The 17,642-nt window shown below is 44.0% G+C and overlaps 1 protein-coding gene across 10 annotated transcripts in view; it reads left to right on the top strand.

Moving 5' to 3' along the window:
* The window catches only part of TBX5 (T-box transcription factor 5), an 83,452-nt gene that overhangs the window by 48,408 nt on the left and 17,402 nt on the right, over window positions 1-17,642 (top strand). For all 10 annotated transcript variants that reach the window (XM_048821699.2, XM_075120201.1, XM_048821698.2 and 7 more), the window contains 2 exons: window positions 48-200; window positions 8,363-8,454. In XM_048821699.2, the coding sequence (XP_048677656.1) occupies window positions 48-200; window positions 8,363-8,454 (245 nt within the window). The remainder of the gene's footprint in view (window positions 1-47; window positions 201-8,362; window positions 8,455-17,642) is intronic.

Here is a 17,642-nt window from a genome sequence, read left to right as displayed (position 1 = left end):
CGATGCTTGACACCCCTCCCCCCCATGTGTGTCTCTTTCTTTTCAAGATCATACTGAACTCCATGCACAAATACCAGCCCAGGCTCCATATCGTGAAAGCGGATGAGAACAACGGATTCGGCTCCAAAAACACCGCCTTCTGCACCCATGTCTTTCCGGAGACGGCCTTCATCGCCGTGACTTCCTACCAAAACCACAAGGTAAAGAGGATGGGGGAGAGCCACGCAACGTGGAAGAGCCTGAGTGCCGGGGCAGAGGCTTCGCCACTAACGCACGCAGCATTTCCCCCACCCCAATCACACATAGATCCCTTCCCCCCCCATCACATACAGACCCCTTCTGTCTTGCCACGCCAAGTGCTCAGAGGGTTTGCACTCTTCATTGGGGGGTTATTCCTGGCGTGTCAGCCATACGGTGTAATGATGGGATTTAGCACGGGGGGGGGGGGAAAGAGAGAAGTTAGTTGAACAGGATGGTTTGCTCAGAGGTGAGACGACCCCCCCCCCCCGCCCCCGCCCCCGCCCCCGCCCCCGCAATCGGTCAAAGGCTTGTAATCTGGCGTTGGAGGGGGGCGCCCGAGCGGTATCTTTCGCAGTTGTCTCTATAACCCAGCCTGGCGCGTTTGCTCCTTTTGCTTTGAGGATGGTTCCTTGCTGGCGAACTCTTCAAAAGCAGGCTAGGTAGTTGCGTGGCTTGTACCTCACCTCAGGGCTTTCGGGGCGCCTCTCGGTTCCATCAGGAAGTCAAGGGAGGAGGGCTGGGAGGGAAACAAAAAGTCCCAGAGAAGCAATATAAAAGGCGTGGATAAAATAACGCCTTGTCTTGTTTTTCTGCGCAAGAAATCGGTGAGCGGGATGGGTGTTCGTGTAGGTCTATACACGAGTCCATGGGCACACCCTTTCAGTCACACTGATGTACGGATTTAGGCTTGTGAAGCCCCCATAGAGCTTTTATGAGCGGTCCATGCTTTGTGTGTCTCCCATTGGCTCGCCCGTAGGCCACAGGATCTGAGCGTTGGGGCGTGGTATTATTTTGACTAAGTTTCGCCCACCTGACGTTTTATAGTGAAAGCGACCCAGTCCTGGTTTTTGCCTTTAAACTCTTTTGGAGAGTCTATTTCTGACCAAAAAACGTTTTCCAGCGGTGGCCAATTGCAAGTTTTTTGGGGGTGAAGTGGTCCTAGCAGTATGATAGCAGGAAAAAAAAAAAGAATTGAAGATATTAAAAGGGGGGTGATAGAAGTTGAAAGATCAAAAATTAATTTTTTGGGGGGGTGCGCTGAATTTACTAAATAGCAATCAGGTTAGACCACTTATAGAAGGGCTAGTGTGTGGATCCTTTAACTAGAGCCAGATAATCCTTAATTAATACAAATATAAACTCGTGGCAAGAGAACAGTATTAGACTCAAGGCAAACAGATTACTTTCAAAGTAGAGGTCATGTTAAGGTAAAATTGAATTTTAAATCCTTTAAAAAAATCCTCCATAAACTGTTTATAAGTCAGGGCGAGGGCTTTTAATTACACTGCTGGACCTGTAGAATGGTTTCATTGTGTTTAAAAAGTTCAATCGTGTGGTTAATTTCAAACCAAGAACGTGTCACTTTAATACTCCGGATAAATTATGCATGGTTTCCTGGAGATGTGGCCATGAAACGCCTGAACCACTTTAAACAGGTTTCGCTTTCTCAATCTCGTTGGTATCTCCACCAACCAACCCATTAGATACAAAAACAGAGATAGGTTTGTGAAGAAACAACATCTCACTGTCACTAGGGAGTGAAAGGAAATAGGTCCAAGCCATTACGACCGGGAGATGTTGGCACGGGCAGAACAATCAGTGCTAGCAAACTGAAGCCAAATGGAGTCTTGGCCAATTTATGGCTTAAATTATAACCCCGCTGTGGAGACTATAAAATCTGGTTGATAGGTTCACCTATATTAAAAAAATAATAACAGAATTGACGGTAATAAGAGGACAGAATAACCACTTTAAAATTAGGTTTCAGAGGAACAGCCGTGTTAGTCTGTATTCGCAAAAAGAAAAGGAGTACTTGTGGCACCTTAGAGACTAACCAATTTATTTGAGCATGAGCTTTCGTGAGCCACAGCTCACTTCAGCTCATGCTCAAATAAATTGGTTAGTCTCTAAGGTGCCACAAGTACTCCTTCACTTTAAAATTGATTTCCTAGAGGAAATCAAACTCCGCATTTGAGATCTTGAATTTACCTGCTGTTTGTAGACGCAAGGAGCGTCTTGTGAGCAAATAACACAATCCAAAGGTTTGGGTAGGTAACTGCCATAGGGAAAGAGGGCTATTTGATTGCAAGTCAGCTGCATTTAGTTGATAAGACATGACACCTGTGTCTTTGGCAGTCTGGAAACACACCCCACCCCTTTGTGTGTATCCCCTTTCTGCAGACCCACAAATTCATGGAACCGTTCAGGAACAACTAAATAGAATAAAGGCGCAATTGAGAAATTATATAACTATGTAATGATCTACCCTAAATGGCATCTCCCTCCAGGGAAGGGAATAAAGTTTGCCGACTGCCCAATAGGAGTAAGAGCCAGTTTTCCGGGACCCTGCACTAGCGGATATTTGAGTGGAACAGTTTATATTCCTATGACTGTAGTAAGGCAAAGAAAAGCGCTGTGAAAACGTGGGGACATTTCGTTCACAGTGGGGACCGATTTCCCTTGCGGATGAGACGCGGATTGTGCAAGAGATATTTTCATGGCACAATAGTGAATATATTTATTCTCAACCTAGGTGTTTGTTCACAGTCTCACCCGTCTGTCTAGTTTACAGATACATCCAAGTCACCCCGGTAAACGTGTCCATATCACACCCATTCCCAGGTACACACATTGCCAGAAGTATGCTGCAAATGAACGCCAGCATTAGTCGTCAAGGGCTTTTGGTGAGCTGCCTTCTTTTAGCTGTGCATCTATAGGGCATATCGGAGAGAGTCAGTGTGCTTACACATGCTATGGAAAGACTCAACTGATTTCAGATCCGTGGATTTATTTCCCTTGCACCGCTGCATTCCCCGTTGGATTTGGTGTTTATTTCCCCTGATATTTTAGGCAGCCAGAAAAAGATATTTAAGCAAACTGGCTCTCCCCCTGCTCCCCAGCCACATTAAGGGAGGGTGAGGCCATGAAGAAAGTTTGTCAGGTTTTCAGTGCAGTTGTCAGCAGCTCAGAGACCTTTCCCGCTCCCCACAACTCCTACTCTCACCCCAGAAATATTTACCGTTAAACTAGGTCACATGCACATTTCATTTCCTTGCCGTTTGCACAATGGTTGCATGCAATCAGGTTGATTCCCAAATATTAAACTTCCCCTGCAGTTAAGGACTATTTTGCTGCAGCTTAAATCATTGTGTTACTCGCTCATATTTATTAGGTACTAGCTTTCTGGTTAGGACCAGGAAATGAACCCTAATAGACAGAAATAATTAAAGTTCTGCCCTCGTGAGGGTTCTTTCCAAAGCAAGAATTCACAACAATTATTCTCATTAATTTTTACAACCTACTGCCCCCCTAGCTGGACCTGGGCTTTATATTGGCTTTCCCCCTGTCAGGATATCCGGTTTTATGCTTATTTTTTGGATGTGATTTAACATGCTTTATAGCCCAGATCCTGTAAAGTACAGCACTAGGAAAGAACAGCCCTAGCTAAAAAGGCAACACATACACAGCTGTGCTACAGTGCACAGAGATGTGCAAAGGACAATGCACAAGGGTACATTGTAACTCATTGCCAATATGTACCAAAGGTGTGTCATAAGGGTTTATATATACTTTAACTTATATGTACACACATTATACTCAAAACCCTCTATTAAAATAGCACTGCAATCTTAATGAAGTCAAGCACTCAGAGGTTAGGAAATGCCAGTATGAAGGTTGCCTGGGCAATATTAATTTGGCCTCCATGTATATCCATTATTGTACTTTCTACAATTGCATGATCACACACTATTTTTTCACCAGGCCCCTGCCTCTTTCAGTGCACATGACAGACCGTGCTCAATTATGAGCAGCTATTCAATATTTTGTTTCATACTATTGTTTATTATATGGCCCTAGGCCTTATTTACTGCGCACTGTTCACATCAGCTCTGAAGACAGGATTACTAATTCTCAGGGAGTCTATGGCACTCATCACTACAATATCTTCACCTCACAGGAGTGTAGTGAAGGGTTTGTATTATCCCCATTTTTCAGATCAGGAGTGGAGGCAGAGAGATGCTCACTGATTTTGGATACCTGATATGAGATGCCTGGGACCTGGTTTTTCAGAGTGCTTAGCCTTATAGAGCATTTTATATGTTCAAAGCTCAGCAATTCTGCACTCCAAACCCAGGGAGTCAAGTCAGGTACCCAGAAAGTGAGGAGCACACAATTAGTGATCACTTGTTTAAGTGACTTGCCCAGCATCACATAGGAACTTGGCAGAGGCAGGGATAGAATCCAGCACTCCAGGGCAGCATTCAACCACCTTAACCAGGAGGCCAGCCTATGCTTCTCACAATCTTTTGCCTCCTTTACTACTTACCTTTCAACTTCTGCTACAAATGAGGCTGGGGTCCTACAGACAGCCTCCTTTCTTTCACAACCCTGATTCATCCCCAGAGCACCATACATCCTGTACACTCTGAACAAGGTCATGAAAAGGGACCATCTAGTTCATCAGCAAGCTTGAAACCTTGAGGTCCACCTCCCAGACCTTTGCAACTTGAACTAATGGAGTAACAGATAGCAGTAGTAGGTTATCATGCTCTATGGGGACCAGCACTAGAAGGGGAGGACACATTTTACCAGCAGGTTTCACAGATATTTGCCAATAGCAGAGGAATGGTGGGACTCAAACCTTGGGTTCCATTTTGGGCGCAGGAGGGGAGTGAGAGCTACCGAGCACAAACTCTAGCCATTCCAAGCTTGAGCCCATCTGCCACATCCCCGCCAACCTGTCCCAGTCGTCTCTTCACCACTTCTGGTTCCTTATCCCAGTCTTCTTTCCTCAGATTACTCATCCCAGACCCAGTCTCCGTGTCCAGCCAGTCCTAGTCTCACTCCAGGTTCACTATAGGACTCCCAATTCTCCCTCCCTCCCCCCCGCCCCACTAGATATTTCATCTCTCCCCCTTCCCACACCCAGTCCCAGTCTCCTTGCCCAGCCAGTCCCAGTTCCCACTCCAACAACTTGTCCCCAGATTCCTTGCCCAGTCTATCCCAGTTCTGTCCTGGCTCCTCATCGTATGTGTCTCTCCGCCATCTGGGTTCTTCATCCAATCTCAGTGTTCCTCCCAGTCCCTCCCTAGATCCTTGTCTAGTCACCCCATTCCTGGCTGTCTGTCCCAGTCTCCTTGCCCAGCCAGTATCAGTTGCATTTCCACACCCCAATTTCTTGTTAGATCTGTCTCCCCTCCTTCTGCAACCCCCACCTAGTTCCTAGTCGCAGTCTTTGTCCAGCCAATCCCAGTCCCCATCTCATTTCTCTCACCAGCTCCCAGCCCCAGTCTCAGTCTGTCTCCCACTCCCTCCCATTGTAGGGTCACCAGATTCCTTATCTGAATATACTTCTTTCCCTCCCCCAGGTCTAGGATTTGTTCTCTCTGCATTCAAATCAGACAGCTTCCTCTCCACACTGCCTGGGTACCAGCAGGGGTGTCTTTGAGACTAGAGGAAAGACAGGCTCCTTGTCCACAGTTCCAGTGCCCAGCCCCACCCTGACCGGGAGCAGTTGTGAACAGCCATTACAGGGAGAGTCCAGCTCAGCCCCTGTAATTCTGGACTAGAAAATACTCAGGTCAAGTGTACACTACAAAATTAAGTTGACTTAAGATACTCCAATATACAGCCACCACAATAATTCCATTTCTCTTGCATGTCCACAGTAGACTTCTTGTGTTTGAGGTGCATGGCCTCCCCAGGAGCACTTGCACCATTGTGGAGCATTGGGGGACAGTTTCTGAAAGCCAGCAACAGTCGATGTAAGCAATGCAGTGTCTGCACTGACATAATTGACCTAACTACATCGACTTAAACACTACTCTTCTCATGGAAGTGGAGTTAAGTCAGGGGAGTGGGCAAGTTACATTGGTGGGAGCTACGTTGTAGCGTAGATACTTACAGAGTTAGGTTGGATGAAGCATTGTCAATGAAGATGGCGACTTCATATTTGAGCTGCTAAATTGAAAAAAGGTCTAATTAACATATGCAAACTGCATTTTTTCCAAAGGATTATAATTGGACCAAATTTGGGGAGATTTCAGAGGGACAGAAAAGGGACATCTCCCTGTCGAAGGATGCCCTCCTGCAGAATTTTGAAACCCTGCTCCAAAATATAGGTAGTCTAGTATTTCAGAGAAAAGATCTCCAGATTTTTTTTTTATAAAAAAAGATGTGCAAAATATGTTATCCCCTAGCTTTGTTTTCAAAAAATGGCTGCATTCTGTTGGCTGAAACGATTTAAAAAAAAATCAGTCTGAGGAAGACAGCAGCATGGAAAACGTCAGTTCTAATGGTTAAAGTTTGGTAAAGTTAAAAGCAACTGAAAATAGGGTTTTATAATGAGAAGTGTTGGGCAACCTTAGTAGGTGGCAAAACCAGCACATAATGTATCTAAAACTGTACAATATATAAATGTTTACATATACTTCCATTCTCTCAAATGTTCTATAAATTAAATGTTAGAATTATGGACAGTTTTAAAGGTGACCCTTTATATGCAAGCTCCTTCCATAAACTCTGTTCAGAAGTACTTGTGCCCAGTTTATCATAATAGAGAAGTGGGAAAGCAAAGAGTAATCTATTGGTCAGGTGAGAACTTTGACAGCAGTTTCCTTCAGTTAACCCTCTCCAAAATAGTACAGTATTTAGAGCCCTATATTTTTATTGCATCCATATCGGATAATGCTTTCCTGGGCATTCTGACTTTGTGGGAGTTGCCTTTTTTTTTCTTTTTTTGAAAAAGTAAAGGATGTAATTGACTAACTCACTTAGAAAGTAAAAAAAAAAAATCTATCAAAGTCAATGGCAATAGTATGCTTGTAATGAATTAAAGAGCTAGGACCTGATTCAAAGCCCACTGGTCAATGGAAAGGGTCCTTTTGACCCCAGTGGGCATTAGATCATGCCCCTAATCAGGGTTTTAAACAAGAATAGACAAAGTGACCTAAACTGCTCTTGGAGCCCAAATCTATGAACACATATTAAATCACTGCTCATGTGAACAGTTCCACCGAAGGCTGTGGGACAACTGATTCACTTACCTAAGCTTTTGCGCTGCAGGGCTCTTATCATTTCATGGAAATTTTGAAAGAGAATTAGTGTGTTTTGGTACCAGTATCATAAACCCCAACTTACCAGAGGACTTCACTCACTCAAGCAACTATTCCTATTGTGTTTAGCAAGTAAGAACTATTCACATGGGCATGATGTTGCAGAATACAAGTAAACAATGAGAGAGTTTAGCCACTGACTTCAATAGAGCCTAGATTTCATCCATGGATTCTTGCAAAGGTTGTGAGCTTCAAAGACATACACACGTGCTTAACTTCGTACACATGAGAGGATCCATGGAACTCAAGTACAATGACTGTTCACATGTGTAATGTTAAACAAGTACAGACTAAGGACCTATGCAGTTATCCAGCTTCAGCAGGAGCATCTATATTGGAGGCAGCATTGTCTAGTGGTAAGAGCAGAATGCTCAGAACTAGGGGACCTAGACTGTTTTCATATCTGCCATCAGGTTGTGCTGCCTTGAGCAAAAAGTGCCAGTTTCCTCAGTTATAAAATGGGGATATTATCCATCTTTATAAAGTGCTACATTAACACGCAGTGGGGAACTCTTCATGCGCTCCAGCAAGGTCTACATGGGCCAGTTAGTGCACAACATGTGGGTGTGTTTTAGAATTTACACCCCACACCATGTAGACAAGCCCTGAGATGACAGGCATTGTGGGTATCGGTTGATTGATATAAGAGGGGGAAAATTTCTGTTCACTTCAGTTATGTCTGAGCAGACATACTAATAAATAGAATAGATGTTTAGAAAAATGGGTCCATAATTTTGAGTCCTCTAGGTGCTACCACAATATAAATTATTACCTTAAACCCAAATACAAAGCAATTGTCATATGAGAAAGGACTAATTCTGGTAAACCCTTACTCCTGTAAGTGTCTTTACTTTATCATAATAAAGCTTAAGAAAGAGGGGTTGTTGACTGAGGACTTCTTGTCAGCTCAGAGATTTCTAATTCTAGGAAGCTTGATTTGTAATGCCTAATTCTTTGGAGTGGGAATGAAATGCTCACGATAAATCACTTCTTGTTCCTTCCTTCAGATCACCCAGTTAAAGATTGAAAATAATCCCTTTGCTAAAGGGTTTCGAGGTAGTGACGATATGGAGCTACACAGAATGTCAAGAATGCAAAGGTAAAATATTTATACATACGGTATGAAAAAGTTTGCCATTGCAGCAATTGGCCTCATATGCATTACTTTAGTTTGTCAAATTTAGTCCTCAATCCTGCAAACATTTATGTATATGCTGAACTTGATTAAAAACAAAAAACATTAAGACTGAAAATAGAAAAGGCTAAGAGGTGACTCGATCATGGTTTTAAGTACCTACATGGGGAGAAGATTTCTAATATCTGGGTTCTTTAATCTAAGAGAAAGCAAAACAAGATGCAATGGCCAGAAGCTGAAGCCTGACAAATTCAGATTAGAAAGAAGGTTCATGGGTAAAATTGACAGATAGTTAACAACTGCAACAACTTAAAAAGGGACATGATAGAATCTGATGGCAATTGGAGGTCTGTCTAAAAACGCTGCTTTAGCTCAACCACAAGCAGTCGGACTTGATGCAGGAATCACTGGATGAGGCTTTCTGACCTGTGTTATGCAGGAGGTCAGACTAGATTGTCAGAATGGTCCCTTTTAGACCTTAAGATCTAAGAATCTATTAACTTGATTCATTCCATGCACTCAGAACTCCCATGTGTAAAGTTACTCACGTGTACAAGCATTGGCAGGATCGAGCCTTAATGGCTATGTAAATCATACTGCTAGACAACAATGTCTCTTATGCTGCAAACACTTATGCATGTGACTGTCCAGTTGAATAAGATTAAACTCACATGTTCAAGTGTTTGTAGGCTCACGTCCAAGAGCCAAAAATAAAAAAGCCACCTTATTCTCCTCTGAATCCACCTTTGTGATAAATCAGACTGTCCTGTGATCCCTTATCATATAACCTTTCTAACAGCTACACTGATCCTGGCAGCTGATGTAAATATATTTTTCATACACTGAAAAGTGAAATAGTTTTTCCTTCCCTACTCACACCTCCTTTTAAACTTGGACAATCATGTCCTGACAAGTTTTTGCTGTTCAGTTACCCTATAGCTTTGATGAATGGAAAATCTTGAACCTTTACATTAATTACTATTTTTCCTTGGGGTGAAATGCTAAAGACTATTAGAAAAACTTCATGCTGTATGGAAATCATGGCACATGGCCATGCTGAGCTGGTGCTAAAGTCAATAGTTTTGTGCAATCCTGTGGTTGTGGATCTAGTGAACAGAAACTCTTGGAAATATACACAGTGGGAACTGGAGTAGTTGAAAGGGTTAAGGTATTCTGCAGAGTTGGCACTGTGCATTTTCTGATGCTTAGTTTGCTTCCTAGACAGAAGGGAGGGGAAAAAAACCACACACCTTGCCATTTTCACAAAGAAGTTATTTTGGAGAAGGGTGGAGTAAGATTGTTATTTTGAAATAAAGAACCATTCAGGATGGCTTTGTAGAGGAAAATAAAAGGCAGAAGAGTGGCCTGATCGTGTGTGAGGAAAAACAGGTTTTAAAATGATGGGTCAGATGCGTAGCTCCATCGACTTCAATGGAGCTGCATCCATTTAGGTCAGCTGAGAACACAGCCAGACTAAAAATATCAGGCTACTGATTATAAAAAGGAGATGAAGAGATGTAAAAATAGACCACTAGAAATTGGTGACCTAAGATCCCCTTGGTTAGCAATCATCTCACTGGGTAATGTAGCCATGGACATCATTAATGTTTCATTCTGAAGGAAGGGCAATGCTATCTTCTTCTAGCTAGATCTCAGTTCTGTTGAGTTTTAAATATGGGTCTGTAGTTATTACAAAAGGACATTTAATGTAAGACAGCAGAGCTAATAGAAACACAATTTGCAAAGCCAAGATGAGGCTCAAGACAGGAGCGGAGCATTAGCTGGTTATGGATTCCTGATTCAGGCACTTGTCCCCACATCAGATCAGGCTGGGGTTTAAGGGATCATACCCCAACTGAGGATCCACCTCAGCACAGGCCCTCCTGCCCTATACATGTCCCCTGATATCCAGGTTGGAGGGCAGAGGGTGCAGGGACACTAAACAAGGGGTCTTCTCAGCTGCCCAGGTCTGGCTTCTCCCCAGCATCGTTGTACTACCAGAGTGGCAGAAAGGGGACCAAAAGGCAGGAGCAAATCTGATCCATTGGGTTTGACTTCTGAAGTTGGCCTGAGTTTTGACATTAATTTCAATAGGAGCAGGACAGGCCCATTACCACCTAAAAAAACCCAACAGAATGGGCACTCTCTTCCTTGTGGGCAACCTTAGAAAAGAGCAAGTATAGAACAGGCATGTGTCTTGAATTACCCAGTCTCTGGCAGGGTGACCTCTTCAGGTCAGGTGAGACTTATGCTGGTGGTGCCATTACAGTGTGTTCTGTGCTGCCAATATCAACCTTTCCCTGGTAAAAGATGCAGGACAGGCATCTGAAAACCACTGCAGTCCTTGGAGACCTGGAGACTTTAGGGAGTCCAGGATACCAGGAGAGGAATGGGGGCTGATGGAAATGCAGTGGCAGAATGTGCGCACTTGGGCGGGAGTGGGGTCATGCACTACATTCCAAAGCGAATAATAGGCCAAGATCCATGGGAATATGGAGCAGGGCCTCTGTAGATCTCAGGCTCTTTGTAGAGAGCTCCTCCCACCAAATCTAGACTCCCCAAACAGCTCCCCCACCTACACCATGGTACAAGCTAAGCCTAGCTTCATTTACCACTACTTCCTGCTCCACAGCTGCCTGTGTTTTGCTGAGCCCCCATCTACAGTGGTGATTGTAAAGTCTACAGCAGAATCATGTTCCTCTGAGCAGCATTAATAGCCAAGGTTATTTTGGTGCAAATTCACCATTTGGGGAAAGGAATATGCCCATACCATGGGACTTGTCCCCCCAACTCCACTCCCAATTGCCTGGGCATGCACTTTTTCTAACCAGCCTTTCAGCCACATGGATGTTTTAGCAGAGAGGGGAACGGTCAGTTATATAGAACATATATGAGTTTGAGAGAACATCCCCCTAGCTGCCTTCCTCTCTGCATGGCATCGCCATGGGTTTGGTCTCCTCCACATACACAGCTGAAGTGAGCATATAGGCCTGTCCAAGTAAAAGACTTCAGTCAACTGGGTGATCAAGGCAATACCTTTCAACATCAGGTAATTCATAGGCAAAGAATAGACTAGGTCTGCAGTGAGATCCAAATTCTAGTTAATGCAGGCCTCCAATAGAGGTTTATCTTCCCCTCCATTAGCAACAGGACTATTCATGCTCATGTCAGTTGCTATATACTTTAGGAATACATACCTTGTGAGATTTAGTTTGTGAGATCAAACAAACTGAGATCTATTACTTTCATAGAAAGAAAAAGAATGTGTATTTCTATCCATCTCCTTGTTTGCCTGTTGTGTTCATGTTGAAATTCAAAACCAATTCAGATGAAAGTTTGTCATTTTAATGCTTGGAAATTTTAGGCAAATTATTTCTCACATTCATACCTCAGATAGTGGGGGATTGTTGGGGCATATTTCACCCTAGATCTTGGTCTACAACTCTCTAATAGTGCCCATGAGAATTAAGCCTGGAGATCACATGCAGAATGTTCTGCATTGATCCACAGAGGATGAAATTAAAGCAGGGATCTGCACTGTGTATTCCAGAGTAGAATTTTGCCCTTAAACTTCTCCACGCAGGAGCCAATGTATTAATAAACCATATCTATGGAGTGATTTTGGAGGGATGGGGCATTGCCTAGAGAGTTCAGATTTGTGTACCTGCAGCTAATAGAATAGAGGGTGGGAAAAGAGTTGGTGACTTTTACTGTGCTTCAGCCCCGAACACTCAAAATGAGAGGCATCTTAAAAGAAACTGAATCTCTTGCTGAGCACCTGCAGCTCCTGTTAACTTCAACTGATGTCACAGGTGTTCAGCACTTCTGAAAAATCAAAGTCCTAATTACCATTCAAACTAATTCAGTAGTTTTGAGTTTCACATTTGGGAAGCTCTTGTTTATGAAAAATTATATGAAAGCAATGCTCTGAATGACTTAAATGGCTATCACTGGCCTTTATAATGTGTGACAAAGTTCTAGAATGGGGTATACAACAACAGAAGAGGCTTGGTGTTATATAGGGGTCTCTCTCTAATGGAGATAAAGGGTCATTTTTTGCTTTCAGTAGCATAAATCCAGAGTAACTGCATTGGCTTCAAAGGCATTGTTCTGATATATGTTGGTGTTACCAAAAGCAGAATCTGGTCCAACATCTGCTATCATGGCAGTGTCTAGATTTTACCTTTTGAGAACAGTTTACAGAACTAAATGGGGAGATGCCCCTTGGTTTGTGCAGTAGGATGATCAACATGGATCAAGAGTTAGTGCCAGGATTCCACAGCTGAGACATGCATGTCAGTGTGTGTTTGTGTTGGTGCTGGTGGAATTTTTGGGTGAATCTGAGGACTCACCAAGGTGTGTCCACGCAGGAGGACATGCTAACACCAAATCTGTTTGCTAGATCCATAATACCGGATGCAACTGGGGTTTGTTCCATTGCAAGTTACTGCTATCATTTTACCATTGCAACTCTATATGCATTTTCATTTCCCCATGCTCTGGCTCAATGAAATCTCAGCAGCTCCATGTGTCACCTTAGACACTTCCTAAGAGAAAATGCTAACCCCTAGTGTGGGGGCTATCACCCCTGGTGGGGAGATGTTGCTCAGTCCCTATTTTGACAATAGACTCCAATAGAAGGTTGCCTGCAGAAGGACTGAGTGCAAACCCAGGGCCTGATGCATATAGTTCATTGAAATCAATGGGATTTGGATCAGGTCCAGATTAAGACTAAGGAATTGGCCCATGAGTACCACTCCAACAGGCTCTGCAGATACCGGACTAAGTGTCAGTCAAATCTCTATTAGGGAGGCATAATATTGCTTCTGCTTCCTTCATTGCTCTGGTGCTCAGTTACAGGGCAGCCATCCAACAAGACAATATCTCTAGAAGATCCTCACAATTAAACACTAATAAATACGGACATCAAAATTCCAGGGTACCTTCCTATTCCCCTGCCCCTCCCCATACTCACATTCAGCAACAGTTAAGACTAGATATTTAACCTGAGAACATTAGCTCTAAAGAGTTTGCATCAGGCATAAGTGTAACCATTTGAGTAGGGGGCATGCCCCGTACATCCCAGCTTTTTGCTATTCTATTGATCCCTCACCTTACTATAGCTCTAGGTCTCCTGTAGTCTCAATTCTGATGCAGTATGGCTGCTCTTATGAACCAGAGCAATGGTTCATCTAGCCCAGAGTCCAGTCTTCTGACTCTGGCCAATGCCAGTTGCTTCAGAGGGAATGAACAGAACAGGCAATCAAGTGATCCATCCTCAGTCACCCACTCCAAGCTTCTGGTAAAGAGTGGCTAGGCTCCCCCCCCCAGAACCCTCCTCCATCAGGCTGCACTTCTGGTATCAGGTGTTGTGTGTGGAAGTGTTAGGTGCTAAACTACTACCTGCACCAATCCAAACTGGTCTTGTTAAATCACCTCTCAAGCTGGGGGTGGGGTGGAGATGGGATATTGGATAGCGATGTGGAGAGGGCAGCTGTGGGGATGGAATAGTGCAGCCCTACCAAGTCTGACTTTTGGCTCATTCCATTACGTAACCCACCCACTCTGCTGCTTTCCATGGCGCTGGCCTGCTGGCTCAGGGAGGGGGGATTTTCTAAGAGATCAGGGAGTCATTTGGCGAGGGAAGGCAATGTGTCAGTTTTTCCTCGGACTTCTCTCAGAATGTAGATTAGTTAAATTCAGGATCCCAGGAGATTCTCCCAAGAACGCTTCTAAGACACCTGTTTTTAGTTACACAGATAACTACACACACACAATGCAAATATTAAAATGATGCAAATTTACACTCCAGGCTTTCTTGTTGGGGGCTGGTAGGTCAATGAATTTCCTCTTCCTTTCTGCATCAGTTGTGTCTAACATCCATTCCTCTCCTGACCCCTGTTCTGAGCAATAAACAACAAATTGGCCTAAAATCAAACACTTTTGTGCCAAATATGCACATCTGCACTTAGATCCATCCCCAGTTTTGATTCTGCAGCCGTAGAGGGGGCATCATACTGAGGAGCTGGTAAACATAAGCCCTCTCGGCTTAAGTTAGATGACCAGGTGAGAGTTAAAGATCCCATGATTCATCAAAAAGATAAAGGATAACCTCAGTGTCCTGGCCAACCTTCCCTTTCAATAAAACCATTCCCGATTGTCCAAGGCTGCATGTGAGTGATAAGTCAGTGGATATTAACTGTTGGGTTTGCAGTTAGCTATTGCACTCATCTTATTTACCTTAGTAACATGACTTGTCAGACTGGATCAGACCCAAGGTCCATCTAGCCCAGTATTCTGTCTCTGATGTTGGCCAGTACCAGATGTTTTGGAGGAAAGTGTAAATCTCACAGTAGATCTGGAATAATCTGCCCCCACATAGGTCTTGTCCGGAACTCTATTAGAGATTGGTTTAAGCCCTGAAGCATGAGGTTTTAATCTCCCTTCCAAAGTTTTGTTTAACAAATTAGGATAACTCTGGATAGTCTTGATATTTGTTGCCTGCCTTGGGGCACCTTGTAAAACTAAGTTTTACTTAATGACATGCCAGTTGCTTTCCTTCATATGAGTGTGGCATGAACCTCACTGCAGTCAGCAAAGTGGCATGACACTCACATGGTGAGGTTTCATGAGAATTCAATTTCCATTTGCAAAAATCAAGTGAAGCTGTTTGACTTTCAGTGCTGCAAAGTCTGCCGGAGAGCTGAAAATCAAGTTGTGCTCCTTGTGCCATCTAAACTTTCAACAGCAAAACTTCTGGGCTTCCTCCCCGCAATGCAAAATGACCTTAAAGCTACTGTAAAGCTGTAACAGGATTCTTCCAGCATTGGGGAATCTTGGACTTAGCATAGTGGCTGTATCTGGTTTGGCTGGGGAAAGGGAGCTGGAGCGGGGACAAGAGCTTGATGCGCTCTGTTAATTTCCAGTGAGTGGAACATTCTTTAGGGACCATTCCAGCTGGAGTAAGCTAGAGCAGTCCTATGGCTGCTCTAACTTGCACCAGAGGCTAGTTTGGCCCTCCAGATGGCTTAGGATAAATGGAAGCATAAACACAGTCTTTGCCTCTTCCCTGCTCCACTGGAACATGGAAGAGGTTTGTGGCCTCTAAGCCAGACTTTCAGATATGGCAGCGTCCAACTGTGTGTGTGTGTGTGTATCCATGCCGTCTTCAGTGGAGGTGCATAAGCTGGGTAGAGAGTCAGTGGAAGGAGTATATACACACCATTTAAATCTCACTTAACCCCTATTTTGCAGGTTTGGGTGATGCCTACACCTTAGACTGGTCTTCTGTACAGCCATGAATTTCATCCACTGATTTGTACGTGCATGCACATCCTGAAATCAGTTTGCCTGTGCACATTGGATCTGTCATGCATAGTGCTAGCCAGGTGTGTGCAACACACACACATGCAGGAAAACCTGGCCCTTTGCAAACACAACCTAGCTGACAATTCTCCGATGAGGCCGGAGGCACATTGGAATGCAGCCTAGTCCCCTATAGCTGCGTTGGCTTTGCACTGAGGGCATAAGTGGTTTGCTAGTAAAATAAGCAGATACAATTCAGAGACACTCAGAGCAGGGATGTAGAGCAAAGAGATGTGATTTTTACAGAACCATTTTTCTGACTCTCAAAGAAGGCGATTATAGTCTCTGACTGAGTCCTTTTGCCCTCCCTGCCTGGTTTGCTCAGTTCTCTATTTACCCCTTCTTTTTAAGTGCCTTCCTTGTTAAAATTCTAAATCCTTCCAAGGCCAATTATCTACTTTGCTGATAATTTTACCCTCCAGACAAAATTTCCACTGATAACTGAAATTCGCAGATAGGCAAAGAAAGAAACATGTTGCCTGAGAACTCAGAGTCCCATCTGAATGCGTACAAAACATGTTGTAGTGATGGTGCACGAAGCACGTATTTACAGCTCGGCCAAACCAGCCAGCACCAGCATTCACAGAACTAGAGCTGCCGATACTTAGGCAGCAGCATTCATAAAGCTTGACATTTTCGAATCTGGGTCTACGGTCATGAAATAATCGTCATCAGACCCGCTTCCCACCCCATAATTTCCTGCAACTATGAAAGTTTTCATAGATAAAAAGAGAAGAATGCTTAAAAACCATCAATATAATCTCTCACTGATAAAAAGTCAAATTCTGCCAAGTTTATTGATAATCAATGAAGCCAATATGGGCTTGTGAACGTCACCAGCACTTTGAACTTAAAAAGCGTGGTGAGAAGAGTGGACTTACCACTGATGCACCTGCTTGTGGCTACGGCTGGGGAAGTGCCTCTTTCAGCTCTAGAAAAAAGAAAAGGAGGACTAGTGGCACCTTAGAGACTAACCAATTTATTTGAGCATAAGTTTTCGTGAGCTACAGCTCACTTCATCAGATGCTCAAATAAATGGGTTAGTCTCCAAGGTGCCACTAGTACTCCTTTTCTTTTTGCAAATACAGACTAACACGGCTGCTACTCTGAAACCTTTCCGCTCTAGAGCACTCGGCTGATAGGTTGCTCTGGTTGTCTCTCGGCTCAGCCCTCCAGCCTGGTCACATTTTAGTTCCACCCTTTCTGGGGTAACAATGTCCACAGACAATCCAATGTCCTTAGGAAAGGTCTTCAGCTCTGGGCCTGACACCACCTTCTCCAGGGGTGAATAGGAGAGCCCAGGCCCTCTCATGACACTGGTTTCCAGTCCAGGACCTTACCAGCAACCAACATCTGCTCAGTCAGACTCTGTGCTGCTGCTTTCCAGGCCTTCTTTCTACCATAGCCTGGCAACTGGCCTTTCCCACAGCTTTTCTCAGTTAGTCCTTCGGTCAGGGTCAGGACTCCCTGCTGGATTCCCCCAACCAAATCCCAAACCAAAAGTGCAAATTTAACCCAACTTCTGCCCTCCTCAGGTTTGACTTCTCACATTTCCCTTACTCAGCTGAACACCTCCTAGGAAGTCTAGTCCAGTCCTTTTATCCAGGACCCTCAGCACCAGAGCTTGCTCCAGGCCAGAGGCTGCTCCATGTCTCTCCTGTCCAATGTATCTGCTTAGGAGAGGATCTCAGGGCTAACTGTCCCCCTGGGCTTCCTCCTTGACACTCCCAGCCCCTCATTTTCCCACTTTCTAGTCCTAAAGCATGACTAGAACATTCTTTCCTATA

The sequence above is a fragment of the Caretta caretta genome, chromosome 15 (assembly GCF_965140235.1).
Source record: "Caretta caretta isolate rCarCar2 chromosome 15, rCarCar1.hap1, whole genome shotgun sequence".
NCBI classification, from domain to species: domain Eukaryota; kingdom Metazoa; phylum Chordata; order Testudines; family Cheloniidae; genus Caretta; species Caretta caretta.
Note: the sequence above shows the minus strand (reverse complement) of the source record. Positions and strands in the feature narration are given on the sequence as shown.